The sequence below is a fragment of the Hermetia illucens genome, chromosome 2 (genome assembly GCF_905115235.1).
Source record: "Hermetia illucens chromosome 2, iHerIll2.2.curated.20191125, whole genome shotgun sequence".
Taxonomy (NCBI): domain Eukaryota; kingdom Metazoa; phylum Arthropoda; class Insecta; order Diptera; family Stratiomyidae; genus Hermetia; species Hermetia illucens.
Window position 1 is genome coordinate 119991095 of NC_051850.1, and position 19358 is coordinate 120010452.

Here is a 19358-nt window from a genome sequence, read left to right on the forward strand (position 1 = left end):
ATCATAAAAAAAAAAGTTATGAAAATCGGACCCGTCACGCCCCCTTAAATGCAAAAGGAAGTAATATATTAAGCTATGCCAAAATGTTAATAATTAGAGGAAATTAACTAACGTCCCTGATTAAGTGGAGCGGTTACTGGACTCGACAAAAATTATGAACAGAAGTTTACGTCTAAAAGTCAATTTTATAAAAATCCCATGAATCTCTCAATAGGCGATAGTATCTGTTCTAACACCGAAAAAGAGAATATTATAGTATGGAATGATTCCACCCCACTTTTAAAGGGGTCTATACGCCATCATCCACAACACAGCCCCCCGCGCCACCTAGGAGAGGGAAATGGATGCCGCAATAACCGCAGTCAACAGAGATCCTGTAGATCTTTCATCTCAACAAATGATCTTCACAACCACCTGAAGAACATTATCATTGATATGGCCACAAAGATACTTGGCCCCAGCCGCAAAAAAAGTCGGAATGGCTGGTTTGACGATGAATGTAAGCTAGCTACGGAACGGAAGAATGTCGCATACCGAGTAATGTTGCATTCTCAAAGAATGCGGGCACGCAGTGACCTATCAAGAACTCCGTCGAGCGGAGAAGTGACTTCACAGACGGAAAAAGGAAGCCTGAGAGAACCAACAAGTCTGTGAACCAGAAAAGTAAAGGGAACAACCGCACCAGGCGTGGAAGTTTTACCAACAAGGGAAATCTGATTCCCGACAGAATGGGCATATTGGAGCGATGGGTTGAGTACTTTGATGAGCTACTGAACAACTAGAACATCGGGGAGTTGGAGGTCCCGTCAACTGAAGACGACGGACAAATCCTGCCACCACCAAGTATAGGAGAATTCATCGGCTTAAAAATCATAAGTCGCCAGGAGTCGATGGAATTACAGCCGAATTAGTTAAATAAGGAGGCGACCAGTTACACCAAGTGGTTCATCAACTTGTGCTCAAGGTATGGGACAGCGAATGAATGCCTGACGATTGGCAACGAGGCATTATCTGTCTCATACATAAAAATGGAGATATCACACAGTGCAGCAATTATAGAGGTATCACGTTGCTGAGTACTATCTATAAGATATTCTCCGCTGTCTTGCTAGGCCGGATAGCCCCATATGCCCAGAACATCATTGGCCCATACCAAAGAGGCTTCACTTCAGGCAAATCAGTAACAGATCAGATTTTGGAATATGGACAACAGTTGCACCGTCTATTCATCGACTTTAAAGCCGTCTATGATAGCATAGCCAGGGTAAAACTGTACACGGCCATGAGAGAATTCGGTATCCCGACGAAATTGATAAAACTGACTAGGCTGACCCTGACCAATATGCGAGGCCAGATAAAAGCAGTAGGATCACTCTCAAGACCATTCGACATCAACAATGGTTTAAGACATGAGGATGCCCTATCATGGGTCCTCTTTAACCTGGCGCTGGAGAAGGTGATTCGTGATGCTGAGGTAAATGCAAGAGGTACGATCCTCTTTAAGTCCACCCAACTACTGGCCTATGCTGACGATATCGACATCATGGGAAGAACGACCCGAGACGTACAAACTACCTTCATCCAGATCGAGCAGGCGGCATCTGGCGCGAGATCTTAGGCTAAACATCAATGAAAGCAAGACAAAATATATGGTGGTAACGTCAGCACCGAAAAAAGCCAACCAACAAAATCAAACCGCACTGGTCAAACGGGAAGAATAAAGATAGGAGAATACAACTTTGAGACCGTTGACAATTTCTCCTATCTAGGCTCGAAAATCACAACCGATGACAACTACGATGATGAAATCCGCGCACGGTTGTTGTCAGCCAACAGAGCCTATTTCAGCTTACAAAGACTGTTCCGCTCGAAACGTCTCACCATAGGGTCAAAGCTCTTACTGTACAGGACAATGATCTTGCCAGTCCTCATGCATTCCTCGGAGACTTGGGTTCTTAGCAAGAAGAATTGTGAACTCTTGGCTGCGTTCGAGAGAAGAATCCTCCGAAGAATTTTTGGCCCCCTACATGAGGATGGACGATTTCGCAGCCTTTATAACGATGAAATCTACGAGCGACACCATGACCGTCTAGCTGTGGATAAAATCCGGCTCAACAGATTACGGGGGTTGGGTCACCTAATCCGTATGGGTGAGGATTATCCTGCCCGGAAAGTCTATAAAAGCAATTTCTTTGATAGAAAAAGTTGTACCTGACCCTGCGTGAAATGGAGCGATGGCATAGGTCAGGACGCCAGAGAGTTCTTAAGGATATCGATTTGGTGGACTACGGCGCAAAACCGGGATGTCCTTACTAAGGCAGGTCTACACCGGATATCGACTGTTGCGCCGTTGATCATGATCGATCATCCGGCCCCCATTTTTAAAGGAGTCTACAGGCCATATTCCTCATAAAGTTGTTATACATATTGAGCAAAACCGTTGGGGATGGATAAGTCTGGTCTAGTTTTGAGGGAAGTTCTCGGTGCACCAATACATCCAATTCATATAATTTGATATAGCCTCGAATTCAGATTTATAACTGATTTAAATGCTTTTCATATTTAGGCGAGATACTAGGAACTGCACCTTCAAGAATATTCTTGATACAATATACCTGTGAGTGTGAATTCTAATTAGCTAATTATCTGAAGAAATCCACGAGAAAAATCTCGGAAGTTGATACGACCACAAGTCTCCTAAACAGATTTTTAATATCAGCTCGTTCCTACTTACCAAGTATTACGTCTTGTTAGATTGCGATTTCTTACAGTGTGCGACGGTGAGGAATGTAGACTGCTTTCTAGATTATCTATGTAGTAAAAACCCCAAAACTAAATGTAACGTGATAATAAAAAAGCGTTCACTGACTTCCATCATTAGAGAACTGCATCAAAGTGCATAGCCGCTAGGAAGCTGAAAAACACTACTTCTCCACAGGAAATTTTGTGAAAGTGGGGATTCCCCTATGACCGCTCGGATATCACGGAGAACGGTTAATCGGCAGTTAGATAACCGGAGTCTGCTAGTTACGAATTAACCCCATGTAGTAAAAAGATACAATTTTCTCTATTCGCCAGTAGATGCCGCCCAGGCAGGACAGCGACATCTGATTTATAGCAAAGTGGTTTTATGGCAAGTTTTTCAGATACGCGTCGACAAGATGTCAAGTGGAATTGGAAGATATCCTGCTACTAAGTGTTTTCGCGGTGGGCAGGTGTTATTTTGCGTGAAATTTCTGTAATTGTGCGTTGTCGCCTGCAAAGAACGGGAAAACAGTCGCCGAGAGACCAAGTGTATGTGTTCCATCTCCAGTTAGTCGTAGAGGACCTTGAAAAGGCCGCAAATGCGCTGATTAATTTGCTCCAGCTCGCATAATGCAAATTCGCACTTCTTCCTACTTTCTTGCCGTGCGCTACTGCGTGTGTGTGCCCCGTTTGGGAAGCGATCTGTCAACGGGAGAACAATCCTCCCACGGGTTTCCGGGCAATTTTTCTTGCTGCCGCCGTTATCCTGCGTCGGCAACGACGAAAATTTGATGGTTTCCCTCCGCTTGACGGTCGCTGTCCGAACTGGGCGCAGAGCTGGCGCTGGTTGTCAATGACTTCCGTAGTTTTGTCTTCTAGTGTCACTAAGTCTTGATTTTGTAGCTTCCTTTGAGTTTCATTCTATTCCCTCCTCTCACCCCACACTCCCCGCAAAGTGATAAATTAAAAAGTAGAAAAGTGTTCCCGAGTTTTCGTTCGCTTGCTTTCGGTTTAACACTTTTCCCTACTTCACTCCTTCCTTTGAATGATTTCTGAGTTCTGGTGAATTTACTTGGCTTCGTTTCGCTGCAACTGCTCATTTCTAGATGTTTTGTAAAAGTTCACTATGGAAAAATTTCCATTAAAAGGTGGGAACTCGAGTGCGGTGACCGGGAACAGCTACAACACGTCCTATCAGGCGGTTATCAAGAAGGTAAGAGTTTGCTAGTATTTTGGTGGTGGGAAGTGCGCCTACGCCTTTCATTCATACGTAGTACGAGGCAGGGGTGGCTAGCGGTTAAGGACGCGGAACTGTGCCGTCTGGCAAGTGCGACGTGATGCCGTCGCTTGTGACGTGTCACGGAGGCTGCAATTACCCCCCGCTCCGCAAGCTCTTTGGAGCGGGAAGCTGCATGCGAGATGGCCAATGTGGGATTTGCGTGTAATTCGATTATATTCGCCGCATCATGCTTCCGATAGAAGTACGCCCTTTATTTGTGCAGATAACGAGGATCGCCTGTTAGTCTTTTCAGCGGCAAATTAATTTCCGATCCAATACATTTAGTTCCAATCACACTCATTCAGAGCAGGAGACCTTACTTCAACTTAATCTTTGATTCTCTGTAGATACTTCTGCTATTTTACCACTACAGTGATAGATGAAGTATTGGTCCTTGGGGGAGTTTTTACGTCAGAGTGCTTCATAGCCTGCATAAACGACTTTATGCTCGGCTTTGGTTGGCAGGAAATTGAGATCTAACTGGCGTCAATAACAAATGCTTGTACTCTGGGGAAGACATCTACGACATTGTAATTTTTAGAAGCTATTTCGGCAGCAAAACTAAATCTAGTGCGCGTTGGGCGGTTACTTCCGCAAGGCTCTTTCTTTTGTGGTGAGGGTTTGTTTCTTTCCTCTATAAAATGCTCGATGCAGGATGACCTTTCTAAAAGTAATTCCGGGAAGCGAAGGGTAATTTGAATACTGAGGCTGCAATTTACCTCACGTTGTTCAAGCATGTGATGGGACGCAATCCGGTTTCGGTAGTTGTCACAGTAAGAGACGGAGGGGCATAAACTAAACCCAAGTCTCTTTCACGATTGAATGCACAAGCATATGATTCTTGCGACACAACTTTGCAGTCGATTCTGCTTTTTGGGCATCTTTGTCCTGATTTTTGCCAGCGACTGAAATAGACTTCACAGCGCTGGTGAGGAGCACCTCTGCCGTTCTCCTCTGTTCCGCCAAATCCCAGTTCCACCATGGTGTTTTACCCTTCTTTGGTGTCTTGAGTGGACAGCTCTCCTCGAAGGTTTCTTTCATGTTAGTTGTGATCATTTGTCAAGGGATGCTTCGGTGATGTCGATGACCTCTAACTTGACTACGTTCAAGAAAGTGACTTCATTATTTATATTGAGAATTCACAATTTGGTTCCTATCAGATACTCTCTTCGTGTTGGGGTTAGAATTTCTCCTGCATATATGGTGGGCGCTGGTATCACATTCTGGTACTATTCCCATAGCCATATTTGATAGCGTCCACGTCAATGAAGATAAGCAGAGTACCAAAAATCGCCCTATCTCCCGATTGACTTTTTATGGTTAGTTTAACCGTTGTGGTGTCGTTAACCACGATAGCTTGGAGGGGGGTTGCACGCTTAGATGGTTTTAGGCGCCGAAACTTGTAATGCGACGGTCTCCGTAGGAGAGCCAGTGGCTCGTTTGTTTCCGAACTTTCTTAACATCTGGTTCAGGAATGCCGATAATGAGGAAAGTTCCCAGCCTATCCGCTTTCTTCTGCTTTGTTGCCTAACATCGTCCGGCTGGGGGTGTTGAGGTTATTCTGGTCACCATGTTGTTCCGGGATGTCTTCTTCTGGAAACCAGAAAAAAAAACCTTTTAAGCGATGGTATCTTGTAAGTTCTCTTTATGGTCAGTCGTGCACCCTCTCTCACTTTGTTGAAGGAGGAACAGTACTGTCTAAGCCATTTGCCTTCGTCGGCAAAGTTTTCCCGTAACATTTTATACACCTGAACACCTACCGACTCAAAGCGTAGCTCAATCCCTTGCGAGGATGCAGGCCTTTGAGCCAGGAGGAGTTGCCTCCTAAGTTGTTCTCATTGCTTAGTTTCGTAACCGAATGGATTGGTGTCGTCATATAAGAGGCATCCATCGACTTCGATAGCCTTGGTTGCAATTGAAGACGTGGTCGTTGCTGACAGAGCCCTCCTTGCAGCCATTTGAGGCAACGCAGATGCTCTCGGAAATCTTTTGCCATCAGCATTGGTATGACCCGGGCTTTGTGTTTTGTCCGGAGGCGGTTTGCTCGGAGGTGAGTTGCCTTTAGAAACTTTGACCGACAGTGTCTCTCCTGGAGGTATTGTTTTGCCCGAAGGCAGTTTACCCGGAGACTGCTTGTTGCACGAAGACAGGTGCTTACCCATAGGTAAGACTTTAGTTTTGATAGCTGGGCCTCATTGAAGCCGGGATCAGGAGCCCTGACAGAAAGGGATTGATTCAGCCATTAAGAGCTGGGCCCTAGTTCAATAGGTTCTCACTTAAAGAATCTGAGTCTAGATTCAAGTTCTCCCTCGATGGTCTCAGGGCTGTCCGTTCGCTCAGAGGTGGATCGTCATGGTCGAAGTTTATTTAATGCTTTTGCTTTTTTTTTTTTTTTTTTTTTTTTGAGTTTTTAATTTTCTCATTGTTGACTGCCATGACCTTTGTTTTATCGGGGCAAATAGGCCGATCTCGGTGGAGCTCCTTTTTGCCGAGATCCGAGATAAGGTTAGTGGAAACTGAGAGTCGCCTGGTACCCAGGCTTCACCATTTACGGCCACATTTTAACCCCTGTGACCATGTAGCCTTCGACTCTCCCTCGCTACGACAAGGCAGGTAATCGTTGAGGCAGGAGTTGGCTGGGATCCAATAGAATCCGGGTACACCCCACAAAGTGTCACGGGTGTTTAAATTTATCTGATAGAATGGTAGCATATCGTAGGGTCACAAGTGCATACCAGGAACGAAATGAGGAATTGCGCTCTACGCACATAGTGAGACCGTTGAAGATTGAAAAGGGCTAGGACCCGGCTAACATGGTCTGCACCTTATAAATCAATACGTATGGATCGTAACAGCTCATAAGTCGCTAGCGCAGTTCACTACGTAGGTAAAAGCTGATCTAATTCCGCAATATTGATTTAGTTTCATGACATCTCGACTTATTATGTACCGCTGCCTTTTGGGTTCGGGATGGTATCTGACGCTGTGGGCTGGGGTTATAGCTTCGTCTAGATAGGGTGTTTATATATAACGTTTTTCAGTGTTTATTTAATACCGAATAAGACTATGAGGAACTTTCGATGCAGCGTTGGTTCTTTGGGAGATGCTGCCTTTGGCTCGTAAAAGAGGATCCTAATGTGGCCTCAACTGGACTTCAGAGGGAAATGTTTCTGAACAGTGTGTTATATCTGTGCGGTGTTGTTTCCAAGTGTAGGAAAGCAAATGGATATAGATTATCTCCTTAATTTCCGGCAGAAGCTTTATCTCCCCTTTCGAGATAGACCGGATATACTTCTGCCTCTGGCCAGTCCTTTGTGTAGTTTGAATACATCTGAAATTAACTCAATGTTTTCAGTTGAGTCGGGAGTACACAGTACGTATAGGGCAGGTCAACAGGAGATTTCAATGGTCAGTAAAATCAAATTTCCATCTTCAGTGGTTCAAAATAAGAAAAATCTGATATTTTGAACCTTTTCGGGAGTCAGGGCCAAATGGAGGTTGTAGCCTTACTCTCCCTGTCTGTATCTATTGTATCGGCTGCTACGCAGTTATGCGGACGAAGTTTGGTGGTGTCATTCTGTGTGTCGTGTCTTTCTTCTAACTTACTGAACAACCCAAAAGTCATCGGAGTCAGTCATAGCTTCTCACGCTGAACAGCGACTCTATCCAGGCCAAGGTTACAACCAGTAAAATGATGATCCTGCTTCGGACAAGTCGACGCTACTGAATGGGATATAGGTTGAAAAAAAGGAAAAGGATTCATCGTCTCGGGGTCTGGATGGTTCATTTGGATTAAAATACAATACGGTTGGACTAGAAACAGAAGAATGGTATTGTTTTGTGGAGAACACCAGCCATGAATTATAAGCTCATCAACATCTGTGAAATTTATCTTTACAGTGAGTTACGTTATCAGTCGCGTTAAAAAAAGTTAACTATAAATTCATTGAGCGAGTTAAGATCCGTGGTAAATGGCAAAAAGTGAAGGACTTAGTACAGGTACCCGCATCTTGCATCCCACAGGCACACCTTTCCCAACGCTCCTTCCATGATGTATGAGTGACATGGAGGGAAACATCCCTGACACAAATATCAACAAATCGTCGGCATACACCATCACTTTCCGACTTTTTAAGAAAGGATGGGCTCCTATGTTCCTTGGACTGAATCTGGCTGAGTCTCGCAGATTTGCTGGTGCTTCAATGTTCTGATAGTAAGCCAACCAGGACCGCTTCTCGGCAGTCTTGATGACCGGTTTATACTTCTTCAGGCAGTCCTTATATGACTGTCAATATTTGTGCCTGTAGCAGATGTTGAAGATCTTCCTGGTTAGCTTCCTAAGGCTGGATAGATCTTCATTCCACCAAGGTGGCAGTGTGTTCTTGCTATATTTAGCATGGCATGAGCCATTAAAGGCGATTTCGAATGCTTTTTCAGAGCTCCGAACTTTGACTCCAGTTCGTCTATCATGCAAATCAAACCAATTTGCATATCGGAGAGTTCGTTCTTGATAACTTGATTAAACTTCCTCTAGCCGATCCTCGAGGGGTCTCTGAAAGATTTGGAGATCGTTGTGGCGAGATCTAGACTACTAACTATCCAAATATTGGGTTGGGGGAAAAGGAATGTCGTATTTGTGATTGAAATTTGATGCTTTATTTAACATACTTAGAATTATCCGATTTGATCCCCCAACCCAATATGATCTGATAAAGATCTCTGGTCAGACATTCGCCAGTTCTCCACCCTAAGAATCCCATTCCAACCGTCATAGTCCTCTGAGCTGGGAAAACACCTCTTTCGTTGATTTCCGAGTTTCAGAAGTTTCCTCACGAGGATATATGCTCTAGGTCTGTCCCGATCAACGTCTCTTGTGCTGGTGAATTATAATATCTGCTTTGGAGCCCTTTGTTGGTTCGGTTGCCTCCGGATTCAGGGCTCCTATACTAGTGCCGTGTCAATATGTTCCTATGTAAGGAAAAGAAGCAGATTAGCCGAGACGCATTTCCTGTGCTGCAGATTTATCTGTGCTATCTTCAGAATGATCTGCTTGCGTAGGGGGTTCGTCGGTCCCTGTCGGACCGTTGATCTTCATCTCCTCCAACAGCTCGTTGGTGGCATTGGCTGGATCCAGGTACTCGCCTAGTTTTGCGTTCCGAACTTCTAATAGCACTTTGTAGTCTGTCACTCTCTGTTTATACATAGGTTATACAGGAATGGTTGGCTGTTCGCCTGGGGTTACTCTCCCTTGATAACTACCCTGTTATCTGTGGGAACTTTGGGGGTTTGAAGGCGCAGGGATTGAACGAACTTGTCCGTATCCATGGGGATCTTCGTCAATCAGATGCGAGTGAACGGTCCCCTGGGGATTTCGCCGTAGGGGATGATTTTGAGCTCGACACTCTGCCAGGCGCCCTCCATCTTAGCGATACACGAACCGAGAAAGTCCTTGAAGAATTGTGGTCCAGCGATACTAGTTGTACACTATGTACGCAAGGAAAATGATGAGAATAAAGAGGGTGGTTCTTTATCGTCATCGTAATCATTGCAACAGTCGGCACCCGATCTAGGCCTATGTAAGTAACGATCTCCAAACAACCCGGCTTTGCGCAGAGGTCAACATATTCGATAGTTGTAGTAGATGTCTGAGCCTACGTCAACATTCCATTTAAGGCAGGATCTGCGTCCTATTATTTTTCTACCAAAGGTATTGTTCTTATATACTTGCCGGCTAGATCATTTTGATTCATATGGATGATAAGACTAGCTTATTAAACTCGATCTTATCATGGTCATGACATCGCTCATAAATTTCTTCATGGTTCAAGCAAAGAGGTCGTCTGTCCTCTTGTAGGGGGCCAACAACTCTTCGTGAGATTCTTCTCTCGAATGCAGCTAAGAGTTCATAAGTTTTCTGCTAAAAACCCAAGTCTCCGAGGAAAATGTGAGCACTGTCAAGATCGGTGTCGTGAGCTTCAGTTCAGGCAAAACTTTGATTTAACGTTTTTAAGATTTTGTGTAAAACGAAACCTTATTAAAATCGATTCAATGTCTGTCTGTCTGTCACACCCGATTTACTCATAAATGGCTTAACCGATCGTCACGAAATTTGGTAAGAAGTTGTAGTCTGTGAATCCCTTTTCATATGCTAGTGGCACCATTTTGTGTTGAGTTTGAGGGGGCTCCCCATATATGTGAAAGAAGGGTGTACAATTTTTTTTTCACCAAATATGGTCGATACTTTCTGAAAATGATCTTGTTTCTGATATTAAGTGAAACCTAGAGAAGCGAGGGCTCAAAATGTGTGCTCCAAAAAGTGAAGTAGGTCTCGTTCTCAGAACCTATCCAACCGAAAAAAAATCACAATAATGCATCTCAGGAAATCTAGGCCTCAAAATACATTCGGTTCCGATATCTGCACAAATAAAATTAATAATGTATTTCCATATTTTAGAATTTTACCCCTTAATCTCATGCTAGAAGCACAAAATTTGGTGTAAGGGATAATATAAGGCATAATATGATCAAGTTTGAAGAAAATTCAACTGTGCCTTCTAAAACGTGTATGACGTCATCACCATATATCAACTCGTCAATATCACAACAAATGGGGGTCGCAAAGAAACATTTTGTTTTAGTTTTTACGTCATTTGTATATGAATATCAATTACTCCAGACAGACAGAACAGTATCGGCACATACCAAAGTGACTTCACTTCAAACAAATCTGTCCTGTGCTATAAGCGACGGAAAAACTGTTGGTTTATGGCCATCAGATCAGATTTGGCAACGTCGGCATCAAAAAACAAAGAAGCAACAAAATGAAATCGTATTGTTCAAATAAAAACAATAAAAATAGGAGACTACAACTTTGAGACTGCTTATAATTTCTCCTATCTATCCGCGAACGGTTGTTGGCAACCGCAGGGCTTTTTTTAGCAAAAGAAAACGCGAACTCTTGACCGCGTTCGAGTGAAAAATTCTCCAAAGAATTTCTGGCCCCCTACATGAGGATGGGCGATTCCGTAGCCTATATAGCGACGACACTTATGAGCGATATCACGACGGTCTGCTTGCGGATAAAATCCGGCTGAATGAGTTGCGGTGGGCGGTTCATCTAATCCTTATGAGCGAGGATGATCCAGCCCGAGAAGCCCGGACCCCTCTCTTGCAATTTTTCCACGATCAGTGTAGCCCCATATCGATTGCGAACATCCTCATTTCGGATGTGATCAAGGCGTGTTGCGCCAATAGTTTACCACAGCATCGTCATCATTACGGGTCACTAACAGTGGCGGTGCCTGTTCCATGGGGAGCGGATGACAAACATCCTGATTTATTCAGATTCAGTCTGAGACCGTGTTCCATGGTTTGATCATTCCATTTGTGGACTAGTTGCTGGAGATCATTTTTGCTATCAAATTGTCAAATGTTGCTCGAAATATGACTATGGTAAAACATTCTCAAATCATTCGGCTGCCTCCTTGTTTATCGGATCTTCTAACTCAATTCAAGTGTTCGCCGGATTTACCCTCCACAGCCGCTCTGTCGTTGAATCCAAACTAAAAATTGGATTCAACGTAAAATACTATCTTTTCGTCCATTCCGAATACCTTTGAGAATTTTTTCAGTAGAAAATATATGTCACAGCTTTTAGCATCGCATCATTGAGTTTATTATAGAGTACAGATGTCAATGTGCTTCTTCCAAAGGATTCTTGTAAGTTCCTCCGTCTTTCCAGTGAGGTTACCAAATTTGCTTATGTCAAAGTGCCAAGAACCCTTGTTGATTCTCGATAGGCTCGCGGCCCGTCCTGTTGCATCGGCTGAGATTAATATCCTTTCTTCGAGGCCTTTTATTCAACGCCATCATTTTTATATGTCATTCGAAAGCTAACATAATGGAACAGTTACATCTTCGGAGTGACGGTGACCTTGCATTTATAGGATATTTTATGTAGTTTTCGAAAGTGGAAAATTGTAATTTTGTTGGGCACTACGAAAAACGCTACCATTCTGTAATGGTAAAAGATTGAGTGGCCATTCCATGGAATAATTTTCCTCAAACGAGTGGTGCTATCAACCATTAAAATTTCTACCATCGTGAACGGGACTCCCTGTATATAAATGGATCCATCCATGGCCCCAAATATTCTTACAAAAAAAAATCAAGAGTCTTTCATGTCCCGAACTTCCGGTTTCCAGCTTGCTTTTAATGACATTGAATGCGTTTTCTTGGTCGGGTTGACGCGAGTCCTATCACCAAGGGAAATCAGGTAGGATTAGAAGAATACTATACTGTTTTCCTGACTTCAGCTTTACTGAACAAAACACGTTGGCTCAAACACACCTCTTTTTTCTAGACTTGGGTATAAATGTGTAGATTTTGTCCTAAGAGTCTGACATAATTCTGCTAATGGCTCTACATAGCTTCTTTGTTATTTTTAGAAGAAAGTCCAAGTCTCTTTCCTCCGCAAACTCGGTGTATGCAGCCAAATTTAGAAATGACCAAGTTATCGCGGAAATATATATTGAAAAACATCGAAGGGAACTTAATCGAATTAAGCTCTAGACTCTGTCCCTGTGATAAAATATACTATAAGACCGCTTAGCTGATTAAAAAAATTTTTTACTAGACTACTAAAGCTGAAAATTGTTACTCATAGATTTCTTAGATCTTATCCTGGGCGATATTTTCTCTCTCGGCTCCGTTTGCCACCTTTCTTTGCTGTTCCAGCTTTCTCAAAAAGTAGACCACAATGGAAAACTTACCTCCCCAGTTTTATGAACTGATTACATCCATGAAATTTGGGGGCCAGCTATAAGTAACGCATTTTCGTTAATCTTCCTAAGCCATTGTTTACAATCTAAGATATTTATCTGTTTATTTTCTTATCAAGACATTCATATTGCACCTATCACACCTTTCGTTGTTATCAACGTCTGCTACGAAATCGAGTCATAATAATCCGAAGATGCTACAATGCTTTCTCATCGTAGTTTGAATGTTCAGTTCAAACTAAAATTGCAAAGGTAATGGCTGAGAATGCTGTTCGTATGTTTCCGTTTTCTTTCAGTTTCAGTCATGTGAGTTGTGTGCGTTCACTGCCTGAGTATACCAGCTTTGCATATCTTCACAATTTTCATCACCAACAGCTATTCGTGTGGATTTATGAAAGCAAATATACTCATATAAATTTTTAGTACTTTGTATCTGGTGTTGATTTGAGCTTCGTGGCTCTAGCACTTACTTGCATTTTTAATAATAATTTCATGTGCGATTGGATCAACGAAAGCCAGAAATATTAAAAAAGCAAGTATTGTAATAATATGGAGACAAACTAAATTACGTCTGCTGAGCATACATATATGACAATAGATACGTTGCCTGATCACGTTTTTTCAATTTACCGCCGGGTATTGAATGCTGAGTGACAATTTTTCTGGGTTTTTTTTTTTAAGAAAAGCAGAAAAAGTAGAAATAATGAAATTTTTTCTAGTTACAAATAAACTGAAAGAACTATTACTGGCGATTAGTGTAGCCTCCTTAGTTGGGGTTCGTTAAAACGCGAGACGCTCCTACATTGCCTACACCGTATGTTTATCTAACTACCACTATAGAAAGACGATTGATTCATCAATTTTCTAATGGCCGATTATACGCAGTTTGTTTGTAAACAGCGGGTAACTGCTAAAAGACCGTTGTAGTAGCACTTGCAATTGAGCGGATCAGTTCCATATTTCCCGATAAGTTTAATGGTGGGATGGCCAATCGACTCAAAACGATTGCCCCAAAGAAGTATTGGCTTGTTTGATGATGCGCTTTATGAACGTGAGAATTAAAATTATTGAGTACTACCATGCTCACAAAGTCCTGTTCATAACAGCTTTTTTGGATAAAATTCAGGTCTTTGGAGTCAGTCATGCGATGATCGAACTTGAACAAATGAACTCATGGGCCATGTTAGTTCTGATTATAGACTTTCGAGTAAAATTTTCCTCACTTTTTCGAAATCAGGGTCGCTGCTTTAACCAGCCATCCGGACAAGGCAACAAGGACAACAACCCTGGGCGAATTATAGTGTCCTCTAAAATTATATATCCACATGATCTAGAGGGGTGGATTCAGCATAATTTTGGTCTCTTGACGTCAAGGATTTCAACCGTGCCGGGGTGCAAATTTCCGCCCTCGGACTAGCACTTAGTGTCATTGTCAATTTATTATCAGAAATGGAGGGGCCTCAGGACCAAACGGCTAGAATTTCGCTTATTTGTGACTTCAAAAATGCATTCCATCTGCGTAACTAAGACGTGGCTTGACTCTAATATATTTATACTTCTCTTATCGAAGAGTTTTCTGATACGTGGTGTGTCCGGATAGCTGAGTCGTTAGAGCGCAAGGCTGTCGTACGGAAGGTGGCAGTGAAATTTGACGTCGGATACCAGTCGACAGCTGTGAGTCAAATGAGGGTAATAATCTCGGGCGAGCGCAATGCTGACCACATTGCCTCCTAGTGTACTGTTACGGTCTTGAATGAAGTGCTCTAACACACTTCAAGGCCCTGATCCAACATGAATTGTTGCGCCAACGATTATTATTATTTCTGATACACTATTAGATGTTCTGCTGCTCAAATATCCTGGCAGACCCTTCATTCTCTGGAGGGACTTCAATCTTACATTCATTGAATGGCTTAGTTCTCTCGGTATTCCAGTTCTCCCTGAATATATTACTCCCTCAACGTAGCTTTCTTAGCGTTTATGAACTCCTGCTCCGCTACCCAATCCAATGTCCCTCGCAATCAGAATAATCGGACTTTGGGCAGGTTTTTATTAATAATTCCCACAATCATCCTTTGTTTTTTTGTGACTCGTTTTATCTCGGCTTACCTCTACCTCTTGAAGTTGAGTTCCAAGTTGATCGTTCCGCCACACAACCGCGTTGCAATTCGACCAAAATCCATTTTTTCTCTGTGAATTTTGTAACGTTGAACAACTTTCTGTAATCGGCTGGAAAGCTGAATTAGAAAATTTATCATGTAAGCAGGCCGTCTTCGCATTTTATGTTGAACTTGAAAAACTTCGTTTTTGTTTCGTTACCCTCTCAAGTTCGTTTATACGAACATACCCTATTTACCGCTGATGCCCTGTTTGCGAAACAACAGGTTCGGTTGCCATTCCGCCTTTCAGGTAGTGCTGAACATTGAACCAACTTTGTAGCTTTAAGGTTATCCATTAAAACTCTTATTGAGAAAGTGCACTCGAACTATTTAGTGAGGATTGAAGGCCTATTTGAACTTGCAATTTCTGGTCACACTTTTAAATTCGCCAATTTTAATGCCAATTTTTTTGAATCTGCATGTGAGTTTCTCCAAAATATTTTTTTTTTTTCTAATTTATTCTTCTCCTTCCGAAATAGATGGTCCTTCCATATGACCATCACATCTCTTCTTTTCAATCCTTCCATTGTCGAATTTCTATAGACAGTTCCGATATTAACGTCGGTTTTGATTCTGGCGGCCTGTCTTTCCAAAAAATATATGCCTCACATTTCCCTTTGCACAAAAGAAGGGATGTTACACTGACCGAAAGCTATCGCCCAATATCTATACTTTCCTCTTTCTCCAAGATTTTTGAGAAGTATGTAAAAGACCGTCTCTCATATGGGTTTGGACAGTTCATTGTGGGGGAACAGCGTGGATTTTAATCAAGGTGCTCAACTGTCACTAATTTGCTTGAGTTTACAAACTTTGTCGCGAATTCTTCGAGCGATAGAAAAAAATGTCCCTACGGCCTTTATTGATTTCTCGAAAGCATTTGATTCTGTCGACAATTCTATACTTCCCAACAATTCCGATCGTACGGGTTTCCTTCCACTGTTCCCTTCTGATGGCAATCGTACCTAATTGGTAGATTATGTACTGTCTCCTTTAATGGTTCTGAATTCAAACACGTAAGGCAGTCGTACAAAAGACACGTGGTAAATTGACACGCGAAGTGCTGTTTCTACAAGACAATGCGCCCATTCACACTGTTCAGGTTGCGAGGGCTCCCGTAAAAGCTGCAGAATTCATAAAAGTTGACCATTCGCCGTACAATTTGGACCTAGTTCCAAGATTTTTTCTTTATTTCAAATTCCAACAAGTCGGGAAACCAGAAACTGGATGCTTTAGATATGAAAGGTTTTGTGTATTTCTTATATAAAAATATTATGAGTAGACATATAATATATACAATTTTATTTTATTATGTATATATATATTTCGGCAGCAACTTACTCCCTTCATCAGTACAAAGCTACTGAAAAGAATTGCTATTCTACGGTTCTATTTATACTAAAAACACTAATTACCTAAATTACTTTTACCAAAAAAGAAAAAAACATTAAATTATTAACTTAATTATCTATTAATTACCGCGGTAAGTCTGATTAATTTTGAGGGGCAATTACCGGAATCTGTATTTAATAACCGCGTCGCGTCTTCTCTCAGAATATCTAGACTTTCCCAAGGGTCCAAGGTTGTCGTTCGGTTTGTATGCCTCAAGAGCTCAAGGTTATCGCATTGAATGATATGGGCTTCTTCGACTATGTGCGCTGCCACTGATGACCTTATGGACGACTTTTGTTTCCGAACACAATTTACCGCTTCCCTAATGTGCTCATCAAATCTCGTCGTTATCAGGCGTTTGTACTGATGAAGGGAGCAAGTTGCTCCCGAAATACATATATACATAATAAAATAAAATTGTAGTTTGGAGTAAGCTACTGGTCTATCAATTTTAGACTTAACTACAAACAGAAGACAATATCTAACATTTTAGACATATATTCCATTTGTACCTAGCACATAATGTATATGTCGGCATTCAAACTCTTAGAATTTACACTGAAGCAATAATTTTGATCAGACATTGTTAATAATAGTGCGATTTCTAGCAAACTTGGTACGTTTATAATTTATATTATGGCTTATACTGCTGTAGAATTCTAGGATAAACTTAAGAGGGGTTTTACAGTCAATTATAAAAAATTATATAAAATTATTTGAACACATATCCGTACGGAGATTGTTTCGGGGCTTAGGCACCGAATAATAATAGCTTCGTGATTTTTCGGTTGAATGCGTTCTGAGAATGGGTCCTTGAAAGGAATGACAGCCCCCACCCTCCTCCGTTTGTGTTAAATATCAAAACTGCCAGCATGGCAAAAGTACTAGTTGAGACCTTTCATTTGATACCTCACATGACTATATTGGTTGAAAAAAAATTTTGCGCCCCCTTTTGCATGTATGGAGAAACGGAAGATATCAACGATATAATCATGTGTGAGCCTGTGTGGTGGGGGAGAAGCTACAGCTTCTGAGCACTCTGGCCGTGTTGGCCCATTGTACTCGCCACCCCATCTAACGGAATATTCCGGATTCGTTAATGTATCGCAGGATTTCCGTTAGTGGATGTGATGCTACTCCTAGCAACTGGAGAACATCAGCAGCGAATATCTGATGCCTGATGCGTCCATATGCGGGGCATTCAGATAAGAAATACTCCGTGGATTCCGCTTCCTCGTTACAGGAGGGACACGTATCTTCTTGAGTAATTCCTATTCTGAACATATGTCCAGCTAGTGAATTATGGCCTGTCAGAATGCCCATGATACACCTGCAAGTCCTCCTGCTTTTCGACAGGATAAACTTTGCGGTACGCATGTTCGGTTCTGGCAGGAAAAGTTTGGTGTGTCGAGCAGCATTTAGGCTCTGCCCCCTGTCATTGTAGGAAGAATGTTCCCAGTTTTTGAAAACAGACTTAGCCAATGCTACTGATTCTCCAGTAGTGAGTCGATCAGCATACTTCACAGAAGTAGCGAAAGCACACCTCCTTAGGGGCAGCCCTTCGTTGCTTCTGCAGTCAGATAGCGATCGGCATCCACCTCAGCGCACAGCAATCTCATGCTCTCTGGCGGAATCACAAAGTGTTTGAAAAGGCGCAAAGTAATCATACTCAGCTCATATACAGGGTGCGGCAGCATAACTTCCTTTTTTCAAAACTCAATAAAAACTATTGTATGCATCGGAAAATATTTATTTCTTTTTTATAATGTAGGTACATGTCTAAAGTTTTTATTTACATTGTTTTGAAGATCAAATCTGTTAGGTGACATCCCCCATTCTCCATACATTGCGTAAACCGATTTCTGGCGTTTGTCATGACTCTTGTTAGCATAGCAGGTGTTATGTTGGCAATTTCTTCTTGGATGTTGGTCTTCAAATCTTGTAGGGTTCTTGGACGGTTCACATAAACACGGGATTTCAAAAAACCCCATAGAAAAAAATCACAAGGGAACAGATCGGGAGAGCGTGCCGGCCATTCCAAATCGCCTCTAATTGAGATAAGGTGCTCTGGAAAGTGTTCCCTCAAAACAGCCATCGATGCTCTTGAAGTGTGTGCTGTTGCACCGTCTTGTTGGAACCAAGTGTCCCCCAAATCCAAATTTTCTAGCCGTGGGAAAAAAGATTCTGTAGCATGTTTACATACCGGTTCGAATTCACTGTCACTGTAACCTCATTTTCCTCAAAAAACCAGGGACCAATAATTCCAGCTGAGGAAATTGCACACCACACTGTGACTTTGGGTGAATGCAAAGGCTTTTGATGCAATTCTCGAGGGTTGGTGTCAGCCCAGTTGCGCATGTTTTGTTTGTTAACCGACCCACACAAATGAAAATGGGCTTCATCGCTAAAAAAAACATAGCACCCTCGGGAACGACATCAAGAAGAAGTTCACACGCGTTCATCCGAGAATTGAAGTCACGTTCTGAAAGTTCCTGCACTATCGCCATCTTATAGGGATGAAAATGAAGATCATCACGAAGAATTCTTCTCACAGGACGATCGGATAGTCCAAGGGCAGATGCGTGTTTGCGCGCAGAACGCCGTGGCGATCGCAACATTGACGCTCTCACTGCTTCAATGTTCTCAGGTGATCTAACGAGCCGAGGGACTCCAGTTCTTCCTTTTGTCGCACTTGCAGTTTGTCTGAATGTAGTGACCCATGTAACAATTGATTTGCGGTCTGGGACGGGAGCCAACGGGGCTAAATTAAAGCGATTCCGAAATGCACGCCGTGTTGCAATAACCGAACATCCGCTTGAAAAGTAAACCTCAACGGCAAAGGCACGCTCCTCACTATTCCAACGCATGATGGCGACTGAATCGTGTCGGGACAAAACTTTACAGTATTCCCTCTTGAACGAGACCACTAGCGCTCCGCTATGACATCAACTAACTGAGTGGCGCGCATTTAAAAAAAGAAAGTCATGCTGCCGCACCCTGTATATC

General features: G+C 42.4%; 1 protein-coding gene across 5 annotated transcripts in view; it reads left to right on the plus strand.

Annotated features, from left to right (window-relative positions):
• Positions 1 to 3157: 3157 nt before the first annotated feature.
• Positions 3158 to 19358, plus strand: part of LOC119648007 (H(+)/Cl(-) exchange transporter 5) — a 39296-nt gene continuing 23095 nt past the window's right edge. For 2 of the 5 annotated variants that reach the window (XM_038049403.1, XM_038049404.1), the window contains exons 1-2: positions 3158 to 3294; positions 3852 to 3958. In XM_038049403.1, the coding sequence (XP_037905331.1) occupies positions 3872 to 3958 (87 nt within the window). In that variant the 5' untranslated portion in view covers positions 3158 to 3294; positions 3852 to 3871. Of the gene's footprint in view, positions 3295 to 3851; positions 3959 to 13312; positions 13337 to 19358 lie in introns of those variants that run through there. The other 3 variants (XM_038049405.1, XM_038049406.1, XM_038049407.1) reach the window with 3 other exon arrangements.